Consider the following 22100-nt stretch of genomic DNA (forward strand, 5'->3'; position numbering starts at 1 on the left):
GATAATATATAAAGTGAATATATAAAGAAATTAACAGTAAACATCACACATACAGAAGTTTCAAAACAATAAAGACATTACAAATGTCGTATTATATATATATACAGTGTTTTAACAATGTACAAATGGTAAAGGACACAAGATAAAATAAATAAGCATAGATATGGGTTGTATTTACAATGGTGTGTGTTCCTCACTGGTTGCCCTTTTCTCGTGGCAACAGGTCACAAATCTTGCTGCTGTGATGGCACACTGTGGAATTTCACCCAGTAGATATGGGAGTTTATCAAAATTGGATTTGTTTTCGAATTCTTTGTGGATCTGTGTAATCTGAGGTAAATATGTGTCTCTAATATGGTCATACATTGGGCAGGAGGTTAGGAAGTGCAGCTCAGTTTCCACCTCATTTTGTGGGCAGTGAGCGCATAGCCTGTCTTCTCTTGAGAGCCATGTCTGCCTACGGCGGCCTTTCTCAATAGCAAGGCTATGCTCACTGAGTCTGTACACACTCAAAGCTTTCCTTGCCGCTGTGTACTCTCTGTGTAGGGCCAAATAGCATTCTAGTTTGCTCAGTTTTTTTGTTAATTCTTTCCAATGTGTTAAGTAATTATCTTTTTGTTTTCTCATGATTTGGTTGAGTCTAATTGTGCTGCTGTCCCAGGGCTCTGTAGTGTGTGTTTGTGTTTGTGAACAGAGCCCCAGGACCAGCTTGCTTAGGGGACTCTTCTCCAGGTTCATCTCTCTGTAGGTGATGGCTTTGTTGTGGAAGGTTTGGGAATCGCTTCCTTTTAGGTGGTTATAGAATTTAACGGCTCTTTTCTGGATTTTGATAATTAGTGGGTATACGGAGGATATTTTTGCAGAATTCTGCGTGCGGAGTCTCAATTTGGTGTTTGTCCCATTTTGTGAATTCTTGGTTGGTGAGCGGACCCCAGACCTCACAACCATAAAGGGCAATGGGCTCTATGACTGATTCAAGTATTTTTAGCCAAATCCTAATTGGTATGTTGAAATTTATGTTCCTTTTGATCTCTCTCTCTCTCTCTCTCTCTCTCTCTCTCTCTCTCTCTCTCTCTCCCAATTCAGTTATATTCTAAAGGCTTTATTTGGAGTAGGGAACATGGAAGTGGAATAGACAAGAAACGAAAGGGAAATAAATAATAAGAAATTAACAGTAAATATTACACAAGTTCAAAAAGAATATAAACATTTCAAACATGATATTATTGGCTATGTACAGTGTTGTAACAATGTGCAAGTAGTTGAAATATGAAAGGGAAATAAATAAACAGATAAATATATGTTGCATTTACATTGTTGTTTGTGCTCCACTGGTTGCCCTTTTCTTGCGGCAACAGATCACAAATCTTGCTGCTGTGGTGGCACACTGTGTTATTTCACCCAGTAGATAGGGGAGTTTATCAAGATTGGATTTGTTTTCAAATTCTTTGTGGATCTGTGTAATCTGAGGGAAATACAGTCTGTGTCTCTAATATGGTGGTACATTTGGCAGGAGGTTAGGAAGTGCAGCTCGGTTTCCACCTTGTGGGCAGTGTGCACATAGCCTGTCTTTTCTTGAGAGCCAGATATGCCGATGGTGGCATCTCTCAATAGCAAGGCTTACTAGGTCTGTATATAGTTAAAGCTTTCCTTAATTTTTGGGCACTCACAGTGGTCAGGTATTCTGCCACTGTGTACTCTCTGTTTAGGGCCAAATAGCATTCTAGTTTGCTCTGTTTTTTTTTGTAGATTTGTTTTAGATCAGCTTTTAATATTGCACATAGACTTTGGCTTCCATCAATGTAATTGTCCACATCATTTCCAATCCCCTATATATTTTCCTTTATTATTGTCCCCGAAACCTACCATCCCTCCCCTAATTGGAGTACACTAATGGACAACAACTCTAAGGCTTCTGCTTCCAGCGTATACATACCATATGAACACAGTAAACTCAGCAAAGAAAGAAACATCCCTTTTTCAGGATCCTGTCTTTCAAAGTAAATTCGTAAAAATCCAAATAACTTCACAGATCTTCATTGTAAAGGGTTTAAACACTGTTCCCCATGCTTGTTCAGTGAACCATGAACAATTAATGAACATGCACCTGTGGAACGGTCGTTAAGATGCAGCTTACAGACGGTAGGCAATTAAGGTCACAGTTATGAAAACTTAGGACACTAAAGATGCCTTTCTACTGACTCTGAAAAACACCAAAAGAAAGATGCCCAGGGTCCCTGCTCATCTGCGCGAACGTGCCTTAGGCATGCTGCAAGTAGGCATGAGGACTGCAGATGTGGCCAGGGCAATAAATTGCAATGTCCGTATTGTGAGACACCTAAGACAGCGCTACAGGGAGACATGATGGACAGCTGTGTAACACCTGTAACAACACCTGCACAGGATCGGTACATCCGAACATCACACCTGCGGGACAGGTACAGGATGACAACAACAACTGCCCGGGTTACACCAGGAATGCACAATCCCTCCATCAGTGCTCAGACTGTCCGCAATAGGCTGAGAGAGGCTGGACTGAGGGCTTGTAGGCCTATTGTAAGGCAAGTCCTCACCAGACATCACTGGCAACAACGTCGCCTATGGGCACAAACCAACCGTCGTTGGACCAGACAGGACTGGCAAAAAGTGCTCTTCACTGACTAGTCGCCGTTTTGTCTCACCAGGGGTGATGGTCGGATTCGCGTTTATCTTTGAAGAAATGAGCGTAACACTGATGCCTGTAATCTGGAGTGGGATCAATTTGGAGGTGGAGGGTCTGTCATAGTCTGGGGCGGTGTGTCACAGCATCATCGGACTGAGCTTATTGGCATTGCAGGCAATCTCAACGCTGTGCATTACAGGGAAGACATCCTCCTCCCTCATTTGGTACCGTTCCTGCAGGCTCATCCTAGCATGACCCTCCAGCATGACAATGCCACCAGCCATACTGCTCGTTCTGTGCGTGATTTCCTGCAAGACAGGAATGTCAGTGTTCTGCTATGGCCAGCGAAGAGCCCGGATCTCAATCCCATTGAGCACGTCTGGGACCTGTTGGATCGGAGGGTGAGGGGAGAAATGTCTGGGAACTTACAGGTGCCTTAGTGGAAGAGTGGGGTCACATCTCACAGCAAGAACTGGCAAATATGGCGCAGTCCATGAAGAGGAGATGCACTGCAGTACTTAATGCAGCTGGTGGCCACACCAGATACTGACTGTTACTTTTGATTTTGACCCTCCCCTTTGTTCAGGGACACATTATTCAATTTCTGTTAGTCACATGTATTGTGGAACTTGTTCAGTTTCTGTCTTAGTTGTTGAATCTTGTTATGTTCATACAAATATTTACACATGTTAAGCTTGCTGAAAATAAACGCAGTTGAGGATGTTTATTTTTTTGCTGAGTTTATATTTTACAATAGTTATCTTTTGTTTGTTTTTATTCCTATCCTTCTTGTTGATTCTTTCAAATGTGTAAAGTAATTCTCTGTTAGTTTTCTCATGATTTGATAGGGTCTAATTGCGTTGCTGTCCTGGGGCTTTGTGTGGTCTGTTTGTGTTTGTGAACAGAGTCCCCATAAAAGCTGGCTGACGAGACTTTTCTCCAGGTCCATCTCTCTCTCTCTCAAATCAATTCAAAAGGCTTTATTGGCATGGAATGTGTTACCACATACATTGTGTCATGACACTGGCCTGGGGGTAGGTTTATGACAGTCATAAATACCTCTCCCCCTTTTTTCCTCTCTCTACCCTACTAATGTGACTATTGAAAATCCCTTGGTTAACATAGAGATTCTGGGAACATCAGAAGGTGGGGGGAAATGAACCATATTTTGGTAATCAAACCATTTGAACATATGTGTTGGTACTTAATGAATATGATGTCAGTTCGGTTGTCAACTGAGACATTCTCATCAATGATAGGATGACATAAACAGTGGAAAGTCTACACATTATAGTTATCAGATTCACATGGAATTGTTATACAATTTAAATGTTTGAATATGAAATTATTTGTGAGGTGATGAAATGTGATTTTATCTTCTAAAATGTGAGAATTGGGTTTTCATGAGTGAATTAGGCCCGACTCAGTGGCCCGCCCAAGTGAAGAGACATTGGTTATAAACTATGAAACACGCCCTCCTCTCCCTTCCTATATATAGCCTTGACGACAATATAACTTGCTGTTCCCGGGTACATTAGGATGACGATCCGATGTCAGGTCAGAAGGATTCAGATAATAACTAGAGAACGAAGCCAACCTCAGCGTGAGCTTGGTTGCGAATGGTATGAACTTTGAACTCTTATTCGCTACAGAAGTGATACCTCCTAGCCGTTGAGTTAGCAGCGGCCGCTGTAAACATGGGCTAGGAAAGGACGGACAGAGTATCCCGTCTACCACACAACGACGAAATTAAACATTTCCCGTTCACCAACAGAGACAACTTCAAAGGACAAAGGACTCTGTTGGGCAACACGGCCTTCCATCTACCACCAACCTATTGAAGTGCAGCTCAGAGTAAATATTTATTGCATTTTCCTTTTCCAAATGGCCGGTAATTTAGAATGCATAAGATTCTGTATTTACGATAGAGTAGCTGCCTACGGCCCGATAGAGACATCGCTTCTGCCTTTGTTCTTCAGTCTTCCCGCTCTTTCACTCAAACCCAGCCCCCTTTTCTTTGTGTAACCAGCTGTCATATCTGTTCCGTTCGCTAGGGACATTTTCCTTTATGACATAATTTGCAATCAAGGTATGATTCATTCTGTGTATATGTAATTCTGTGTGATTAGTTAGGTATTTAGTAAATAAATAAATAAACCCAATTTTGTATTGCTGATTCAACTTGTTAGCCATGGTTCGTGAAGATAACCAAGAATTTACAACTTTCAGATGAGACTGAAATAAGGTGACGATTAATATTGACTGCTATTGATGTAAAATATTACTAGGTCTTTAAGAGTTTATTCGGAAGATAACTGCTCTATAAATATTATTTTGTGGTGCCCAGACTTTCTAGTTAATTACATTTACATGATTAGCTCAATCAGGTAATATTAATTACAGAGAAAGGATTTTATAGAATAGCATGTCATATCACTTCATCCGGCATAGCCAAAGACCCTGGGGCAGCAGGGTAGCCTAGTGGTTAGAGCATTGGACTAGTAGCCGGAAGGTTGCAAGTTCAAACTGCTGAGCTGACAAGGTACAAATCTGTCGTTCTGCCCCTGAACAGGCAGTTAACCCACTGTTCCTAGGCCGTCATTGAAAATAAGAATTTGTTCTTAACTGACTTGCCTAGTGAAATAAAGGTCAAATAAAAAAATGTAAACGTGACAATTGCCAAGGCAAACGTATAGACACATATCAAATCCATGATGACGCAGATAGATTATAATAGGAAAAATAATAATACTAAATTAATAATAACAATTAACAGGACCATACAATAGGAAATGAATGAGGACAATAATGAACTAGTGAGAACGACACAGGTAGCAATGTTGTTATTCTGGTTGTTCATTCCACTGGCTTTTGCAGCTAATATGGCACAACGTTTTTTTTTCTCCCAAAAGATATTGTATTTTCTTCTTTTCTGTTGTGGTCTCAAGATGTTTGTATTTGATTACAATTTTGGGAAAGAAAATTGCCCCTAAGTCTGTATAGTTCTCGCAGTGTAGGAGAAAATGCAACTCTATCTTCACCTCTCTTTGAGTGCAGAGTGAGCACAACCTGTCCTCTCTGGGTAGCCAGATTTGTCTGTGACAGCCGGTCTATATAGCCAGGCTGTGATCTCTGAGTCTGTACATAGTCAGAGTTGTCCTCAACCACACGGTGGTTCGATAGTCCGCCACCATGTACTCTCTCTCTCTCTGTCTGTCTATTTAAATTCAATTTCAACTTAAGGGGCTTTATTGGCATGGGAAACATATGCTAACATTGCCAAGGCAAGTGAAATAGATAATAAGCAAAGTGAAATAACCCACAAAAAATAACAGTAAACATTACACTCACAAAAGTTTCAAAAGAATAAAGACATTTCAAATGTCATATTATGTATATATACAGTGTTGTAATAGTGATGATTACAGTGTTGTAACGATGTGCAAATAGTTAAAGTAAAAAAGGGAAAATAAATCAACAGAAATATGGGTTGTATTTACAAAGGTGTTTGTTCTTCACTGGTTTCCCTTTTCTTGTGGCAACAGGTCTCAAATCTTGCCTCTGTGATTGCATACTGTGGTATTTCACCCAGTAGATATGGGAGTTTATCAAAATTGGATTTGTTTTCTAATTCTTTGTGGGTCTGTGTAATCTGAGGGAAATATGTGTCTCTAATATGGTCATACATTTGGCAGGAAGTTAGGAAGTGCAGATCAGTTTCCATCTTATTTTGTGGGCAGTGTGCACATAGCCTGTCATCTCTGTCATTATCTGTCATAGTTGAAGTGTACCTATGATGAAAATTACAGGCCTCTCTCATCTTTTTAAGTGGGAGAACTTGCACAATTGGTGGCTGACTAAGTACTTTTTTGCCCCACTGTATATCTCTTTTAGCTTTGTGTGGAAACGGAATGCTGCGAGTGTATGTGCAGCTGATACTGACACCCTTCTCTCTCTATTAACCCAATGACTCATCTCATAACATTGGCAATTAACGATTTTTCTTATTGTGACCAGTGGACTAGAGTTGAGCATATCTGTTTTTGTGTTAATCTTGTCACTTGTGTAAGTACTGCTTTCGGCCTTTTCTGTGAAAGTTCCATTAAATATCGCAGCATTACACTGACAACAAGACATGAACATCTGCACAATGATGAAATAAATAAATATGTGAGATAATAAGCAGAGTGCTCAATGAGTGACATGAAACAACTTTTCATATTCTGGCAAAGAGAGCGATGTTTCTGCAGTGGTGTCAGCCAGTCAAGACAAGTGTTGCTTGTCTCACAGTTGAGAGGAGGGAATAAAGAGGGTGATGTATTTGTGAAGGGGGAGAGGAGAAACATAGAAAAAGGGAGAGAGAAAAGAAAGAGAAGAGCAGAAGATATCCCTCCAGACAGAGGCAGAGAGTAAACAGAATCTTAGCTCTCAGACATCCTGTGATTTTCACTCATCATATCACTAGCCCCTCTCAGCATGCAGTGTGTGTGTGTGTGTGTGTGTGTGTGTGTGTGTGTGTGTGTGTGTGTGTGCGTGCGTGCGTGCGTGCGTGCGTGCGTGCGTGCGTGCGTGCGTGCGTGCGTGCGTGCGTGCGTGCGTGCGTGTGTGTGTTTTAAACTGCAGCTATCCTCTCTCTCCTGTCATAACTGCATAGATGTGTGATCCCTTCAGAATAGTTGAGTTATTTTTTTGGCTGAAGGAAGAGAGAAAATAACTTTAAAAGGTCATAAAGACTACCTATGGCTATCCAAAACAACATGCCAAGGGCATACTCAGATCTCTGTATTCATTGGGTGTGTTGTCTCTGTCAGGATGAGTCAAAAGCCTGACCATTTATTCATAGACAACAAGACAACAAGCTGAGAGGGTACGTAAAGCACTTAAAAAATAAGATGTTTTGTTGTCATGTACACCAGATAGGTGTGGTAAAATGTGTTGTTCTACTGGGTTAACCATAGTAGTACGGCACCACTGGAACAAATTAGGGTGCCTTGCTGAAGGCACATTGGCAGATTTTTTACCTTGTCAGCGCAGGTATTCGAACCAGAAACCTTTCCGTTACTGGCCCAACGCTATAACTGTTAGGCTACCTTCCGCCAAGGCTAGACTACCTCTAGTAGAGTACAGTGTGTGTGTGTTTGTGTGTGTGTGGCAATAAAGACGGAAGGTGATTTTCCATTCACACTCTTTCTAGTCCTTACACCTCTCCCTCATATGATGAGTCCTCTCCTCTACAGCTCCTCTTTCTAAATGAGTCACTATGTTAAGTAGCTCTATGGTGCTTCCACAATGAGAAGACATTTACATAAGTTGTTCTCAGTAGAAGCTTACCTAATCTGCCGGTGCATGAACAGTGATTGCGGCTAGAACACAAACCCAGACCAATCCCTACGCAGCCAAATCCCTACGCACTCCCAGGCACCTTGAAAAGAATTGCACTGGAATGGATACCGTTTTTTTTGCGTTGATCTTAACGTTTTTTGTACATAATGTTCCGGCTATTGTTTCCGCCGTTGTTTCGCATTGTTTCCTTTTCAGAACAGCGATCACTAACCTCAATTTGGATTAAAATGTCTTCTTCAAGGAGTCGGCGACGCAGGACATACTGCTCACCCCAGACCAGTCCCTAATTGCAGAGACTCGGAAGAGAAAGTAACGGTGGAAAAGAGGCCTACGTGCGGGGACCCTGACGAAACCATATCGGCGAGTAGATAACCCGCCTCAATCCTCTGTGCTACTGGCGAATTTACAATCACTGGAGAACAAATTGGACAAGCTCAGTTTGACACTATCCTATCAACGAGACCTGAAGAATTGTAATACCCTTTTGTTTCTCGGAGTCATGGCTGAACAAGGACATGAATAACATACATTTTTTTCTATGCATCGGCAGGACGGAACGGCAGCTTCAGGTAAGCTCAAAGGGGGAGGTGTATGTCTCTTTATTAACACAGCTGGCACTTGATCTCTAATATTAAGGAAGTCTCGAGGTTCTACTCACCTGAGTTAGAATACCTCGTAATAAGCTATAGACCATACTATATACCAATAGTTTTCATCTATATTTTTCATAGATGTCTATTTACCACTACAAATCAATGCTGGCTCTAAGACTGCACTCAACAAGCTGTATAGGGCCATAAGCTAACAAGAAAATGCTCATCCAGAGGTGGCCGTCAATGTTTTGCTAGCACAGACTGGAATATGTTCCAGGATTCATCCGATGGCATTGAGGAGTCGACCACATCAATCACCAGCTTCATTAATAAGTGCATTGACAATGTCGTTACCACAGTAACCGTATGTACATATCCCACCTAGAAGCCATGGATTACAAGCAACATCTGCACATGAGCTAAAGGCTAGAGCTGCCGCTTTCAAGGAGCATGACACTAATCCAAACGCTTATAAGAAATCCCACTAGGACCTCCGACGTCAAACAGGCAAATCGTCAATACAGGACTAAGATTGAATCGTACTACACCGGCTCTGATGCTCGTCGGATGTGACAGGGCTTGCAAACTATCACAGATTTTATTTAAGCTTTATTTTGACAGGGAAAACATATTGAGACAGGTCTCTTTTCCAAATGTTCCCTGTGTAATCAAATATAAGAATACACATTATACACACAAAAAATAAATATATATATATATATATATATGTATATATATATATACTGTGGGGCAAAAAAGTATTTACTCAGCCACCAATTGTGCAAGTTCTCCTACTTAAAAAATTGAGAGAGGCCTGTAATTTTCAGCATAGGTACACTTCAACTATGACTGACAAAATGAGAAAAAAGAATCCAGAAAATCACATTGTAGGATTTTTAATGAATTTATTTGCAAATTATCGTGGAAAATAAGTATTTGGTCAATAACAAAAGTTTATCTCAAAACTTTGTTATATACCCTTTGTTGGCAATGACAGAGGTCAAACATTTTCTGTAAGTCTTCACAAGGTTTTCACACACTGTTGCTGGTATTTTGGCCCATTCCTCCATGCAGATCTCCTCTAGAGCAGTGATGTTTTGGGGCTGTTGCTGGGCAACACGGACTTTCAACTCCCTCCAAAGATTTTCTATGGGGTTGAGATCTGGAGACTGGCTAGGCCACTCCAGGACCTTGAAATGCTTCTTACGAAGCCACTCCTCCGTTGCCCGGGCGATGTGTTTGGGATCATTGTCATGCTGAAAGACCCAGCCACGTTTCATCTTTAATGCCCTTGCTGATGGAAGGAGGTTTTCACTCAAAATCTCACGATACATGGCCCCATTCATTCTTTCCTTTACACGGATCAGTCGTCCTGGTCCCTTTGCAGAAAAATAGCCCAAAGCATGATGTTTCCACCCCCATGCTTCACAGTAGGTATGGTGTTCTTTGGATGCAACTCAGCATTCTTTGTCCTCCAAACACGACGAGGTGAGTTTTTACCAAAAAGTTATATTTTGGTTTAATCTGACTGGCTTAAGCAGGGGGACATGTCTGGCACTGCAGGATTTGAGTCCCTGGCGGCGTAGTGTGTTACAGATGGTAGGCTTTGTTACTTTGGTCCCAGCTCTCTGCAGGTCATTCACTAGGTCCCCCCGTGTGGTTCTGGGATTTTTGTGATCATTTTGACCCCACGGGGTGAGATCTTGCGTGGAGCCCCAGATCGAGGGAGAATATCAGTGGTCTTGTATGTCTTCCATTTCCTAATAATTGCTCCCACAGTTGATTTCTTCAAACCAAGCTGCTTACCTATTGCAGATTCAGTCTTCCCAGCCTGGTGCAGGTCTACAATTTTGTTTCTGGTGTCTTTTGACAGCTCTTTAGTCTTGGCCATTGTGGAGTTTGGAGTGTGACTGTTTGAGGTTGTGGACAGGTGTCTTTTATACTGATAACAAGTTCAAACAGGCGCCATTAATACAGGTAACGAGTGGAGGACAGAGGAGCCTCTTAAAGAAGAAGTTACAGTTCTGTGAGAGCCAGAAATCTTGCTTGTTTGTAGGTGACCATATACCTACAAGTGGAGTGTAGTTTAGACCAAAAAGCTCTATTTTTGTCTCATCAGACCACATGACCTTCTCCCATTCCTCTTCTGGATCATCCAGATGGTCATTGGCAAACTTCAGACGGTCCTGGACATGCGCTGGCTTGAGCAGGGGGACCTCGCGTGCGCTGCAGGATTTTAATCCATGACGGCGTAGTGTGTTACTAATGGTTTTCTTTGAGACTGTGGTGCAGTTAATACAGGTAATGAGTGGAGAACAGGAAGGATTCTTAAAGAAAAACTAACAGGTCTGTGAGAGCCGGAATTCTTACTGGTTGGTAGGTGATCAAATACTTATGTCATGCAATAAAATGCTAAATAATTACTTTAAAATCATACAATGTGATTTTCTGGATTTTTGTTTTAGATTCCGTCTCTCATAGTGGAAGTGTACCTATGATAAAAATTACAGACCTCTACATGCTCTGTGAGTAGGAAAACCTGCAAAATCGGCAGTGTATCAAATACTTGTTCTCCCCACTGTATATATATATATAAAAAATAAGTGACGAGGTTAAAAACTGTCACCTGTAACAAAACGAAGGGCACTATGGTAGATGGCATCCAAAGAGTAGTTGCAGCTGCACTTTGATAAATAATGTCACCGTATTCAAGAACAGATAAAAATGTTAATTGAATCATCTGCTTCCCATTGTTTAGAGAAAGGCACAATCTGTTTCTGTAGAAAACGACAACTTTAAATCTTAGCTTCTTAACCAGCTCATCTCTATGTTTTCTAAACGTCAAATCCACATCAATCCAAATGCCTAAGTATTTATATGCAGGAACACATTATATTGGAGAATCATCTAATGAATGAACATGTAGTTCATCTGAAACATTCTTACAAGAGTTTAAAATAAAAATGTATTTTGTTTTGCCTGTATTAAGCACACGTTTTAAATCAGCAAGGGATTCCTGTATAGGTATTACATCTTACTGTAATTTTGACACAGAACAACAGTCAGGGCAATAGGATACATAATAGTATCATCTGAATATAAATGAAGTTGACCATTTTTAACAGATTGACCAATAGTGTTTATATAAATAGTGAAGAGAACCGATCCTGAAATCATCCCCTGTTGTACACCTTTATCTACTTCAAGAAATTCAGACTTAACCTCATCAATCATGATGGCTTGAGTTCTGTCACTAAGATAATTGTGAAAACATGAGCAGGCATCAGTGTACTGTATCCAGCGTGTTTCTCTTTCCCGTGTATCATTACATCAGATGCTATCTATTGTCTCTCTGTTTTATAACAGTGTGAGGCATTACCTCACCATACACTGTGCTTAATACAAATACACAGACAATAGCACACACAGACGTTGACACAGCCACACACGCTAACATGAATGGATCCCTGGGGACCCTGGTGTTTCAGTTGAAGCTGTTTGAAGCTGAGTGCTTTCTTGGCAGGAGGGGAATCCATTGTTTCAGTGAGAGGAGGGAATGAGAGCATGCCTCTCCCTGGAATGTCCTGGTCAGGGTGTCTGCAGGGTAGTGTGTGCTCCAGGCCCTGCTCCACTCCGGATGGCCAGAGGAAGCATGCTGTCTGACTCCAGGCTCACAGAGGCTAATGAGACCTCAGAGGAGACACACCTAACTATGACAGCTTTGAAGTGATTTGTGAAGCACCTATGTAGTGCTTATGGAGCTCTATAAAGCCTTGATAAGTTGTTTTCAGTAAAGCTACCCTGGAAGAGGAGTAAATGCAATGAATGTATGTTTATGAGTTGACTGTATATATGTGTGCACAATCAGGCACGGAATGGATTTTCAAACCTCCCCATCTCTTACAGAGTTGTCAGTTTAATGAAAACGGGAGAATGGGAGAGCAGGTGGGATCAGCACCGATTTGGCGGTACTGTAGGTATAGGTAGCTAGCAAAAGAGTCTTTAGAATTCTCTGTCAGTCAGTTGGGGCAAGTTGGTGGGGTTGCCATGGGAACGGAGCATTGAGAAAATTGTCCATTGTGGCAAACCAAGGAGGGAGAGAGGAGCGAAAGCGAGAGAAAGGTAGCTGTCACTCCTAAGGCTGGCAGTGACAATATGGGTCAGCGACAGACACATGTAATAGAGTTCTGACTATGAGAGAGAGAGAGAGAGAGAGAGAGAGCAAGAGAGCGAGAGACACCACATACTGCATACACATGTAGAAACACACACACTGTTTAACCATCATCTCTGTGATTTCAGCATCTTATCTGTCTCTGAGGGATACATGCTGTTTCTCAAGCGGGGTCTTTGATGTCGCTATGGTGACTCTCTCCAACTCCTCCATCCAGCCTCTTATCTTCCCCTGACAGACCCCATAGAGGGCAATTAACTAGATACTCAGAGACCCAGTCTGAGCAGCATTACAAAAGCCAAGCCAGTTGACTGCCATCTGTGCATCATCATCCCCCAGGTCCCCTGACACCCACACTGCCTGGTGGTGTGAGACTGTCCTATTAACTAACTGTTAGGAGGGATGGAGGGAAGAACAGGGAGATGGAGAGAGGGAGGGAGGGGGGACGTTTTATTGGGCTATGGAGGAGGAAGTGAAGAAGAAGTTGGAAGAAGAGTTGAAGGAGAGGAAGTTTGAGAGAGAGGAGGATGAAGGAGAAAAGGAGGAGAAATAGGAGAAGGGCTTGTACAGGCCAGATAGTTTAACCTCATTGAGTAGTGGGCAACAAAACCACACCTCCCATAGATAACAATATAACCACACCTCTCATAGATAACAATATAACCACACCTCTCATAGATAAAACATCTGCTGTGTGTGCACTTTAACGGACCTTACAGATAACACACACACCTCTATCTGCTGCCACACACACACACAAGCCTGCGCACACACAACACACACACACACACACTGAGAAATATTATCTTAAAGTGCCTAATATGCTGCTGCCATGGCAACAAGGTGATTAATTGTCCCTCAATGAGAATATTGAGGATGTTGGAATGTTTCATTAACTCACACAGGGGCAACTTCAACGTACATTTCTCTGTTTGGCTATTGCACCTCCTGCTTTTCCCATTCCCTAATGGTACACAGATGTGTGTGTGTGGGATTCACATCTGGCCCCTGCATATGTTCACAATGTGAGAGGAAACCACTGTAATATACTGTACTCTATACACTACACACACACACCCCATTATGTGATGGAGAAATTAGTGTGCAAAATCCTACTGCAGGCTGCTACACATGTTGCAACCATCTGCACAGTGCTGTGTACCATACGTACATGTAAACAAGGCTTCTCATCATGAGTCCTGAAAACCACGTTTTACTTGCAAACTTTCTACCAGGTGAAACGCTGTCCACAATAAAAACAATGCTGCTAACTCCATGTACATTTTAGTAATTTAGCAGACCCTCTTATCCAGAGCGACTTCCTACATTTTCACACTTGTCCCCCTGTGTGAATCAAACCCTCAACCGTGATTTTACAAGCACCTTGCTCTACCAACTGAGCCACACATGTTACTCTGTGCACTAATACAGCCAACAGTCCTGTTACACAGCTGACAGTCTAAATTACTGTAGCAAGGCTTTGGTTGACAAGCTAACAGACAGACAGACAGACAGACAGACAGACAGACAGACAGACAGACAGACAGACAGACATACAGACAGACAGAAACCCTGAATGCTCTTCTCAATGTCTTCCTTTCCCTCAAGGCTTGAGGTATCAGTGAGGTGTGATTTAAGGGATACCTGTGTGTGTGTTGTGTGTTTCTATCCAAACATATGTCAACTGTCAAAACAAGTATTGCAAGTTTCAGGTCTCTACTAACTGACATACAATCAGAGTTGTTGTGTACCAAGCATGTATCCAACAGAAATAGTGAAAGGTTATGTTAGTTCACTACATGGCAGCCAATGGTTAATATCAGTCCTGTTCTTTGCTGCACCATAGTCTGAAGTATCTGTATAGAAATGCATACTGGCATGTCTCACATTCCTGTAGTGGACATGTCCCGATCTGTAGCACATGGTACCTAATGTCTCTGACATAACAATCAATGTCTGTGATAACATGAATCACATGAAATCACTCTGCATTGAAAACACTTACAGTGGAGGCTGGTGGGAGGAGCTATAGGAGGATGGGCTCATTGTAATGGCTGGAATGGAATTCATGGAATGGAGTCAAACATGTGGTTTCCATGTGCTTGATACCATTCCATTTATTCCATACCAATCTTTACAATGAGCCTATCCTCCTATAGCTCCTCCCACCAGCCACCACTGACACAGAACACACATTGATAGAGAAAGAAGTATCAGATGCAGATTAGATCAGAGGGCTTTCTATTTAGAGGCATCAGAAAACCAGGAGTGGTGTTGGAAAATAAATGGAATGTGCAAAACGTAAGGAATTATGACGTTATTGATAACAACCTATTACTGAATTCTGAACTCTGCCTGAATTTGCAGTGAACAAAGCCTGTTGTACAAATGTGCCTTTACCCAATGTACCTAGCTGATATCCTCTCTCTCTCTCTCTCTCTCTCTCTCTCTCTCTCTCTCTCTCTCTCTCTCTCTCTCCTTCTCTCTATCGCTTTTTCTCTCTCCCTCTCTGTCTCCATCTCCTTCTCTCTATCGCATTCTCTCTCTCCCTCTCTCTCAATTCAATTCAATTCAAGGGCTTTATTGGAATGGGAAACGTGTTAACATTGCCAAAGCAAGTGAGGTAGATAATATATAAAGTGAATATATAAAGTGAAATAAACAATACAAATTAACAGTAAACATTACACATACAGAAGTTTCAAAACAATAAAGACATTACAAATGTCATATTATATATATACAGTGTTTTAACAATGTACAAATGGTGAAGGACACAAGATAAAATAAATAAGCATAAATATTGGTTGTATTTACAAAGGTGTGTGTTCTTCACTGGTTGCCCTTTTCTCGTGGCAACAGCTCACAAATCTTGCTGCTGTGATGGCACACTGTGGAATTTCACCCAGTAGACATGGGAGTTTATCAAAATTGGATTTGTTTTTCGAATTCTTTGTGGATCTGTGTAATCTGAGGGAAATATGTCTCTCTAATATGGTCATACATTGGGCAGGAGGTTAGGAAGTGCAGCTCAGTTTCCATCTCATTTTGTGGGCAGTGAGCACATAGCCTGTCTTCTCTTGAGAGCCATGTCTGCCTACGGCGGCCTTTCTCAATAGCAAGTCTATGCTCACTGAGTCTGTACATAGTCAAAGCTTTCCTTAATTTTGTGTCAGTCACAGTGGTCAGGTATTCTGCCACTGTGTACTCTCTGTTTAGGGCCAAATAGCATTCTAGTTTGCTCTGTTTTTTGTTAATTCATTCCAATGTGTCAAGTAATTATCTTTTTGTTTTCTCATGATTTGGTTGGGTCTAATTGTGCTGCTGTCCTGGGGCTCTGTAGGGTGTGTTTGTGTTTGTGAACAGAGCCCCAGGACCAGCTTGCTTAGGGGACTCTTCTCCAGGTTCATCTCTCTGTAGGTGATGGCTTTGTTATGGTAGGTTTGGGAATCGTTTCCTTTTAGGTGGTTATAGAATTTAATGGCTCTTTTCTGGATTTTGATAATTCGTGGGTATCGGCCTAATTCTGCTCTGCATGCATTATTTGGGTTCTACGTTGTACACGGAGGATATTTTTGCAGAATTCTGCGTGCAGAGTCTCAATTTGGTGTTTGTCCCATTTTGTGAATTCTTGGTTGGTGAGCGGACCCCAGACCTCACAACCATAAAGGGCAATGGGCTCTATGACTGATTCAAGTATTTTTAGCCAAATCCTCATTGGTATTTTGAAATTCATGTTCCTTTTGATGGCATAGAATGCCCTTCTTGCCTTGTCTCTCAGATCTTTCACAGCTTTGTGGAAGTTACCTGTGGCGCTGATGTTTAGGCCAAGGTATGTATAGTTTTTTGTGTGCTCTAGGGCAACAGTGTCTAGATTGAATTTGTATTTGTGGTCCTGGTGACTGGACATTTTTTGGAACACCATTATTTTGGTCTTACTGAGATTTACTGTCAGGGCCCAGGTCTGACAGAATCTGTGCATAAGATCTAGGTGCTGCTGTAGGCCCTCCTTGGTTGGTGACAGAAGCACCAGATCATCAGCATACAGCAGACATTTGACTTCGGATTCTAGTAGGGTGAGACCAGGTGCTGCAGACTTTTCTAGTGTCTGCGCCAATTCGTTGATATATATGTTGAAGAGGGTGGGGCTTAAGCTGCATCCCTGTCTCACCCCATGACCCTGAGTGAAGAAATGTGTGTGTTTTTTGCCAATTTTAACCGCACACTTGTTGTTTGTGTACATGGATTTTATAATGTCGTATGTTTTACCCCCAACACCACTTTCCATCAGTTTGTATAGCAGACCCTCATGCCAAATTGAGTCGAAGGCTTTTTTGAAATCAACAAAGCATGAGAAGACTTTGCCTTTGTTTTGGTTTGTTTGGTTGTCAATTAGGGTGTGCAGGGTGAATACATGGTCTGTTGTACGGTCTTTTGGTAAAATTTGACATTTGCTCAGTACATTGTTTTTATTGAGGAAATGTACGAGTCTGCTGTTAATGATAATGCAGAGGATTTTCCCAAGGTTACTGTTGACGCATATTCCACGGTAGTTATTGGGGTCAAATTTGTCTCCACTTTTGTGGATTGGGGTGATCAGTCCTTGGTTCCAAATATTGGGGAAGATGCCAGAGCTAAGGATGATGTTAAAGAGTTTTAGTATAGCCAATTGGAATTTGTTGTCTGTATATTTGATCATTTCATTGAGGATACCATCAACACCACAGGCCTTTTTGGGTTGGAGGGTTTTTATTTTGTCCTGTAACTCATTCAATGTAATTGGAGAATCCAGTGGGTTCTGGTAGTCTTTAATAGTTGATTCTAAGATCTGTATTTGATCATGTATATGTTTTTGCTCTTTATTCTTTGTTATAGAGCCAAAAAGATTGGAGAAGTGGTTTACCCATACATCTCCATTTTGAATAGATAATTCTTCGTGTTGTTGTTTGTTTAGTGTTTTCCAATTTTCCCAGAAGTGGTTAGAGTCTATGGATTCTTCAATTACATTGAGCTGATTTCTGACATGCTGTTCCTTCTTTTTCCGTAGTGTACTTCTGTATTGTTTTAGTGATTCACCATAGTGAAGGCGTAGACTCAGGTTTTCCGGGTCTCTATGTTTTTGGTTGGACAGGTTTCTCAATTTCTTTCTTAGATTTTTGCATTCTTCATCAAACCATTTGTCATTATTGTTAATTTTCTTCGGTTTTCTATTTGAGATTTTTAGATTTGATAGGGAAGCTGAGAGGTCAAATATACTGTTAAGATTTTCTACTGCCAAGTTGACACCTTCACTATTACAGTGGAACGTTTTATCCAGGAAGTTGTCTAAAAGGGATTGAATTTGTTGTTGCCTAATTGTTTTTTGGTAGGTTTCCAAACTGCATTCCTTCCATCTATAGCATTTCTTAATGTTACTCAGTTCCTTTGGCTTTGATGCCTCATGATTGAGTATTGCTCTGTTTAAGTAGACTGTGATTTTGCTGTGGTCTGATAGGGGTGTCAGTGGGCTGACTGTGAACGCTCTGAGAGACTCTGGGTTGAGGTCAGTGATAAAGTAGTCTACAATACTACTGCCAAGAGATGAGCTATAGGTGTACCTACCATAGGAGTCCCCTCGAACCCTACCATTGACTATGTACATACCCAGCGTGCGACAGAGCTGCAGGAGATGTGACCCGTTTTTGTTGGTTATGTTGTCATAGTTGTGCCTAGGGGGCCATATATGGGAGGGAATGCTGTCACCTCCAGGCAGGTGTTTGTCCCCCTGTGTGCTGAGGGTGTCAGGTTCTTGTCCGGTTCTGGCATTTAGGTCGCCACAGACTAGTACATGTCCCTGGGCCTGGAAATGATTGATTTCCCCCTCCAGGATGGAGAAGCTGTCTTCATTAAAATATGGGGATTCTAGTGGGGGGATATAGGTAGCACACAGGAGGACATTTTTCTCTGTTAGGATCATTTCCTTTTGAATTTCTAGCCAAATGTAGAATGTTCCTGTTTTGATTAATTTAATGGAGTGAGTTAGTTCTGCTCTATACCAAATTAGCATACCCACTGAGTCCCTTCCCTGTTTCACACCTGTTAGTTTGGTGGATGGGACTATCAGCTCTCTGTAACCTAGAGGGCAACCAGTGGGTCCGTCTCCTCTATACCAGGTTTCTTGCAGGATGACAATGTCTGTATTACCGATTTCTTTGGTGAAGTCCGGGTTTCTGCTCTTTAGGCCAAAGGCAGATGACCTCAGGCCTTGGATATTCCAGGATGATATAGTGAAGGCTTTTTGTTCCATAGAGTGTCCAATGTTGTTGGTCGTGGTTTGGCCTCAGGCCAGTAAGTGTGAGAAGAGCCTGCTGAGCATCTGGTACATGCCATTGGCTTGGGCGAGTGTGAGAGTGGGGGTTGGGACTGTTTGCCTGCTCACTACCTGGGCGTATGTGTGGCTTCCATGTTGAGGCCCTCTTTGCGGGGGTGGGGTGCATGGGGTGGGCAGGAGTGGCACCTCTCTCTCTCTCTTGCTCTCTCTGTCTCTCTCTCCCTCTCTCTCTGTCTCTCTGTGTCTCTCTGTCTCTCTGTGACTCGCTCTGTCTCTCTTTCTCTCTCTCTTTCTCTTTCTTTGTCTCTCTGTTTCTCCGTGTCTCTCGCTCTGTCTCTCTCTCCCTCTCTCTCTCTCTCTCTCTCTCTCTGTGTCTCTCTCTCTATATACAGTGCCTTGCGAAAGTATTCGGCCCCCTTGAACTTTGCGACCTTTTGCCACATTTCAGGCTTCAAACATAAATATATAAAACTGTATTTTTTTGTGAAGAATCAACAACAAGTGGGACACAATCATGAAGTGGAACAACATTTATTGGATATTTCAAACTTTTTTAACAAATCAAAAACTGAAAAATTGGGCATGCAAAATTATTCAGCCCCTTTACTTTCAGTGCAGCAAACTCTTTCCAGAAGTTCAGTGAGGATCTCTGAATGATCCAATGTTGACCTAAATGACTAATGATGATAAATACAATCCACCTGTGTGTAATCAAGTCTCCGTATAAATGCACCTGCACTGTGATAGTCTCAGAGGTCCGTTAAAAGCGCAGAGAGCATCATGAAGAACAAGGAACACACCAGGCAGGTCCGAGATACTGTTGTGAAGAAGTTTAAAGCCGGATTTGGATACAAAAAGATTTCCCAAGCTTTAAACATCCCAAGGAGCACTGTGCAAGCGATAATATTGAAATGGAAGGAGTATCAGACCACTGCAAATCTACCAAGACCTGGCCGTCCCTCTAAACTTTCAGCTCATACAAGGAGAAGACTGATCAGAGATGCAGCCAAGAGGCCCATGATCACTCTGGATGAACTGCAGAGATCTACAGCTGAGGTGGGAGACTCTGTCCATAGGACAACAATCAGTCGTATATTGCACAAATATGGCCTTTATGGAAGAGTGGCAAGAAGAAAGCCATTTCTTAAAGATATCCATAAAAAGTGTCGTTTAAAGTTTGCCACAAGCCACCTGGGAGACACACCAAACATGTGGAAGAAGGTGCTCTGGTCAGATGAAACCAAAATTGAACTTTTTGGCAACAATGCAAAACGTTATGTTTGGCGTAAAAGCAACACAGCTCATCACCCTGAACACATTATCCCCACTTTCAAACATGGTGGTGGCAGCATCATGGTTTGGGCCTGCTTTTCTTCAGCAGGGACATGGAAGATGGTTAAAATTGATAGGAAGATGGATGGATCCAAATACAGGACCATTCTGGAAGAAAACCTGATGGAGTCTGCAAAAGACCTGAGACTAGGACGGAGATTTGTCTTCCAACAAGACAATGATCCAAAACTTAAAGCAAAATCTACAATGGAATGGTTAAAAAATAAACATATCCAGGTGTTAGAATGGCCAAGTCAAAGTCCAGATCTGAATCCAATCGAGAATCTGTGGAAAGAACTGAAAACTGCTGTTCACAAATGCTCTCCATCCAACCTCACTGAGCTCGAGCTGTTTTGCAAGGAGGAATGGGAAAACATTTCAGTCTCTAGATGTGCAAAACTGATAGAGACATACCCCAAGCGACTTACAGCTGTAATCGCAGCAAAAGGTGGCGCTACAAAGTATTAACTTAAGGGGGCTGAATAATTTTGCACGCCCAATTTTTCAGTTTTTGATTTGTTAAAAAAGTTTGAAATATCCAATAAATGTCGTTCTACTTCATGATTGTGTCCCACTTGTTGTTGATTCTTCACAAAAAAATACAGTTTTATATCTTTATGTTTGAAGCCTGAAATGTGGCAAAAGGTCGCAAAGTTCAATATATATATATATATATATAAATATATCTCTCTCTATCTCTCTCTCCTTCTATCAGCAGGATCGCCCCCTGAGAGAACAGGCCGCAGACGGAGTATGCCCGGTAGCACCCCGGACAAGACCATACCACCCATGGAACCTGCCGCCGCAGCCACGCCCTTCAGAGTCACCGTGAGTACTGACCTACTGGTGTGTGTGTGTGTGTGTGTGTGTGTGTGTGTGTGTGTGTGTGTGTGTATGCGTAGGGCTGGGTGATATATTGTATGTTGATGTATAGTGGTATGGATTCTCACAGTACTGTCTACATAACGATATGTTGATGCAGTGCTAAATTACTGAAATGTTCTACACACACACACACACTAACACACACCCAGTCCCACAGACAAACAGACAGACACACACACACTAACACACACCCACACCCACACACACAGACAGACAGACAGACAGAGAGACAGACAGGCGCACACAGACACACACACACAGACAGACAAACAGACAGAGAATCACACCCACACTAACACACACACATACACACGCATACACACACTAACACACACAGACAGACAGACACACAGAGAGAGACACACACACTAACACACACACACCCACACACATACAGACAGACACACAGACACACATACACACACTAACACACACCCACACAGACAGACACGCAGAGAGAGACACACACACTAACACACACCCACACACACACAGACAGACAGACACACACACACACAGAGACACACACACACACACTGTGCTTCTGTCTGTCCATCATCATGTATCTCTAAATGAACACTGAGTCAGTTCTCACTATGTTTTATTCAGTAAATAATGACAGCTAATTAATCAACTGCAGAAATGCACTGAGTCATCAATTAGCAGTTAATTACTTATTAGCAGAACACATCCCCATCAATAAGAGATTGGAGTAAAGATGAGAGTGGAGATGAGGACCTCTGGGTAAACTGTAAACTGACATCAGAATACATTCAGGATGTATATTCATGGCTAAACCAA

At 41.9% G+C, this 22100-nt stretch overlaps 1 protein-coding gene across 4 annotated transcripts in view; it reads left to right on the forward strand.

Annotated features, from left to right (window-relative positions):
* Positions 1 to 22100, forward strand: part of LOC115126089 (disabled homolog 2-interacting protein-like) — a 296491-nt gene that overhangs the window by 74775 nt on the left and 199616 nt on the right. For 2 of the 4 annotated variants that reach the window (XM_065017370.1, XM_065017372.1), the window contains exon 2: positions 21130 to 21242. In XM_065017370.1, the coding sequence (XP_064873442.1) occupies positions 21168 to 21242 (75 nt within the window). In that variant the 5' untranslated portion in view covers positions 21130 to 21167. The remainder of the gene's footprint in view (positions 1 to 21129; positions 21243 to 22100) is intronic. The other 2 variants (XM_065017371.1, XM_065017374.1) reach the window with 1 other exon arrangement.

This window comes from Oncorhynchus nerka, linkage group LG4 (genome assembly GCF_034236695.1).
Source record: "Oncorhynchus nerka isolate Pitt River linkage group LG4, Oner_Uvic_2.0, whole genome shotgun sequence".
Lineage (NCBI taxonomy): Eukaryota > Metazoa > Chordata > Actinopteri > Salmoniformes > Salmonidae > Oncorhynchus > Oncorhynchus nerka.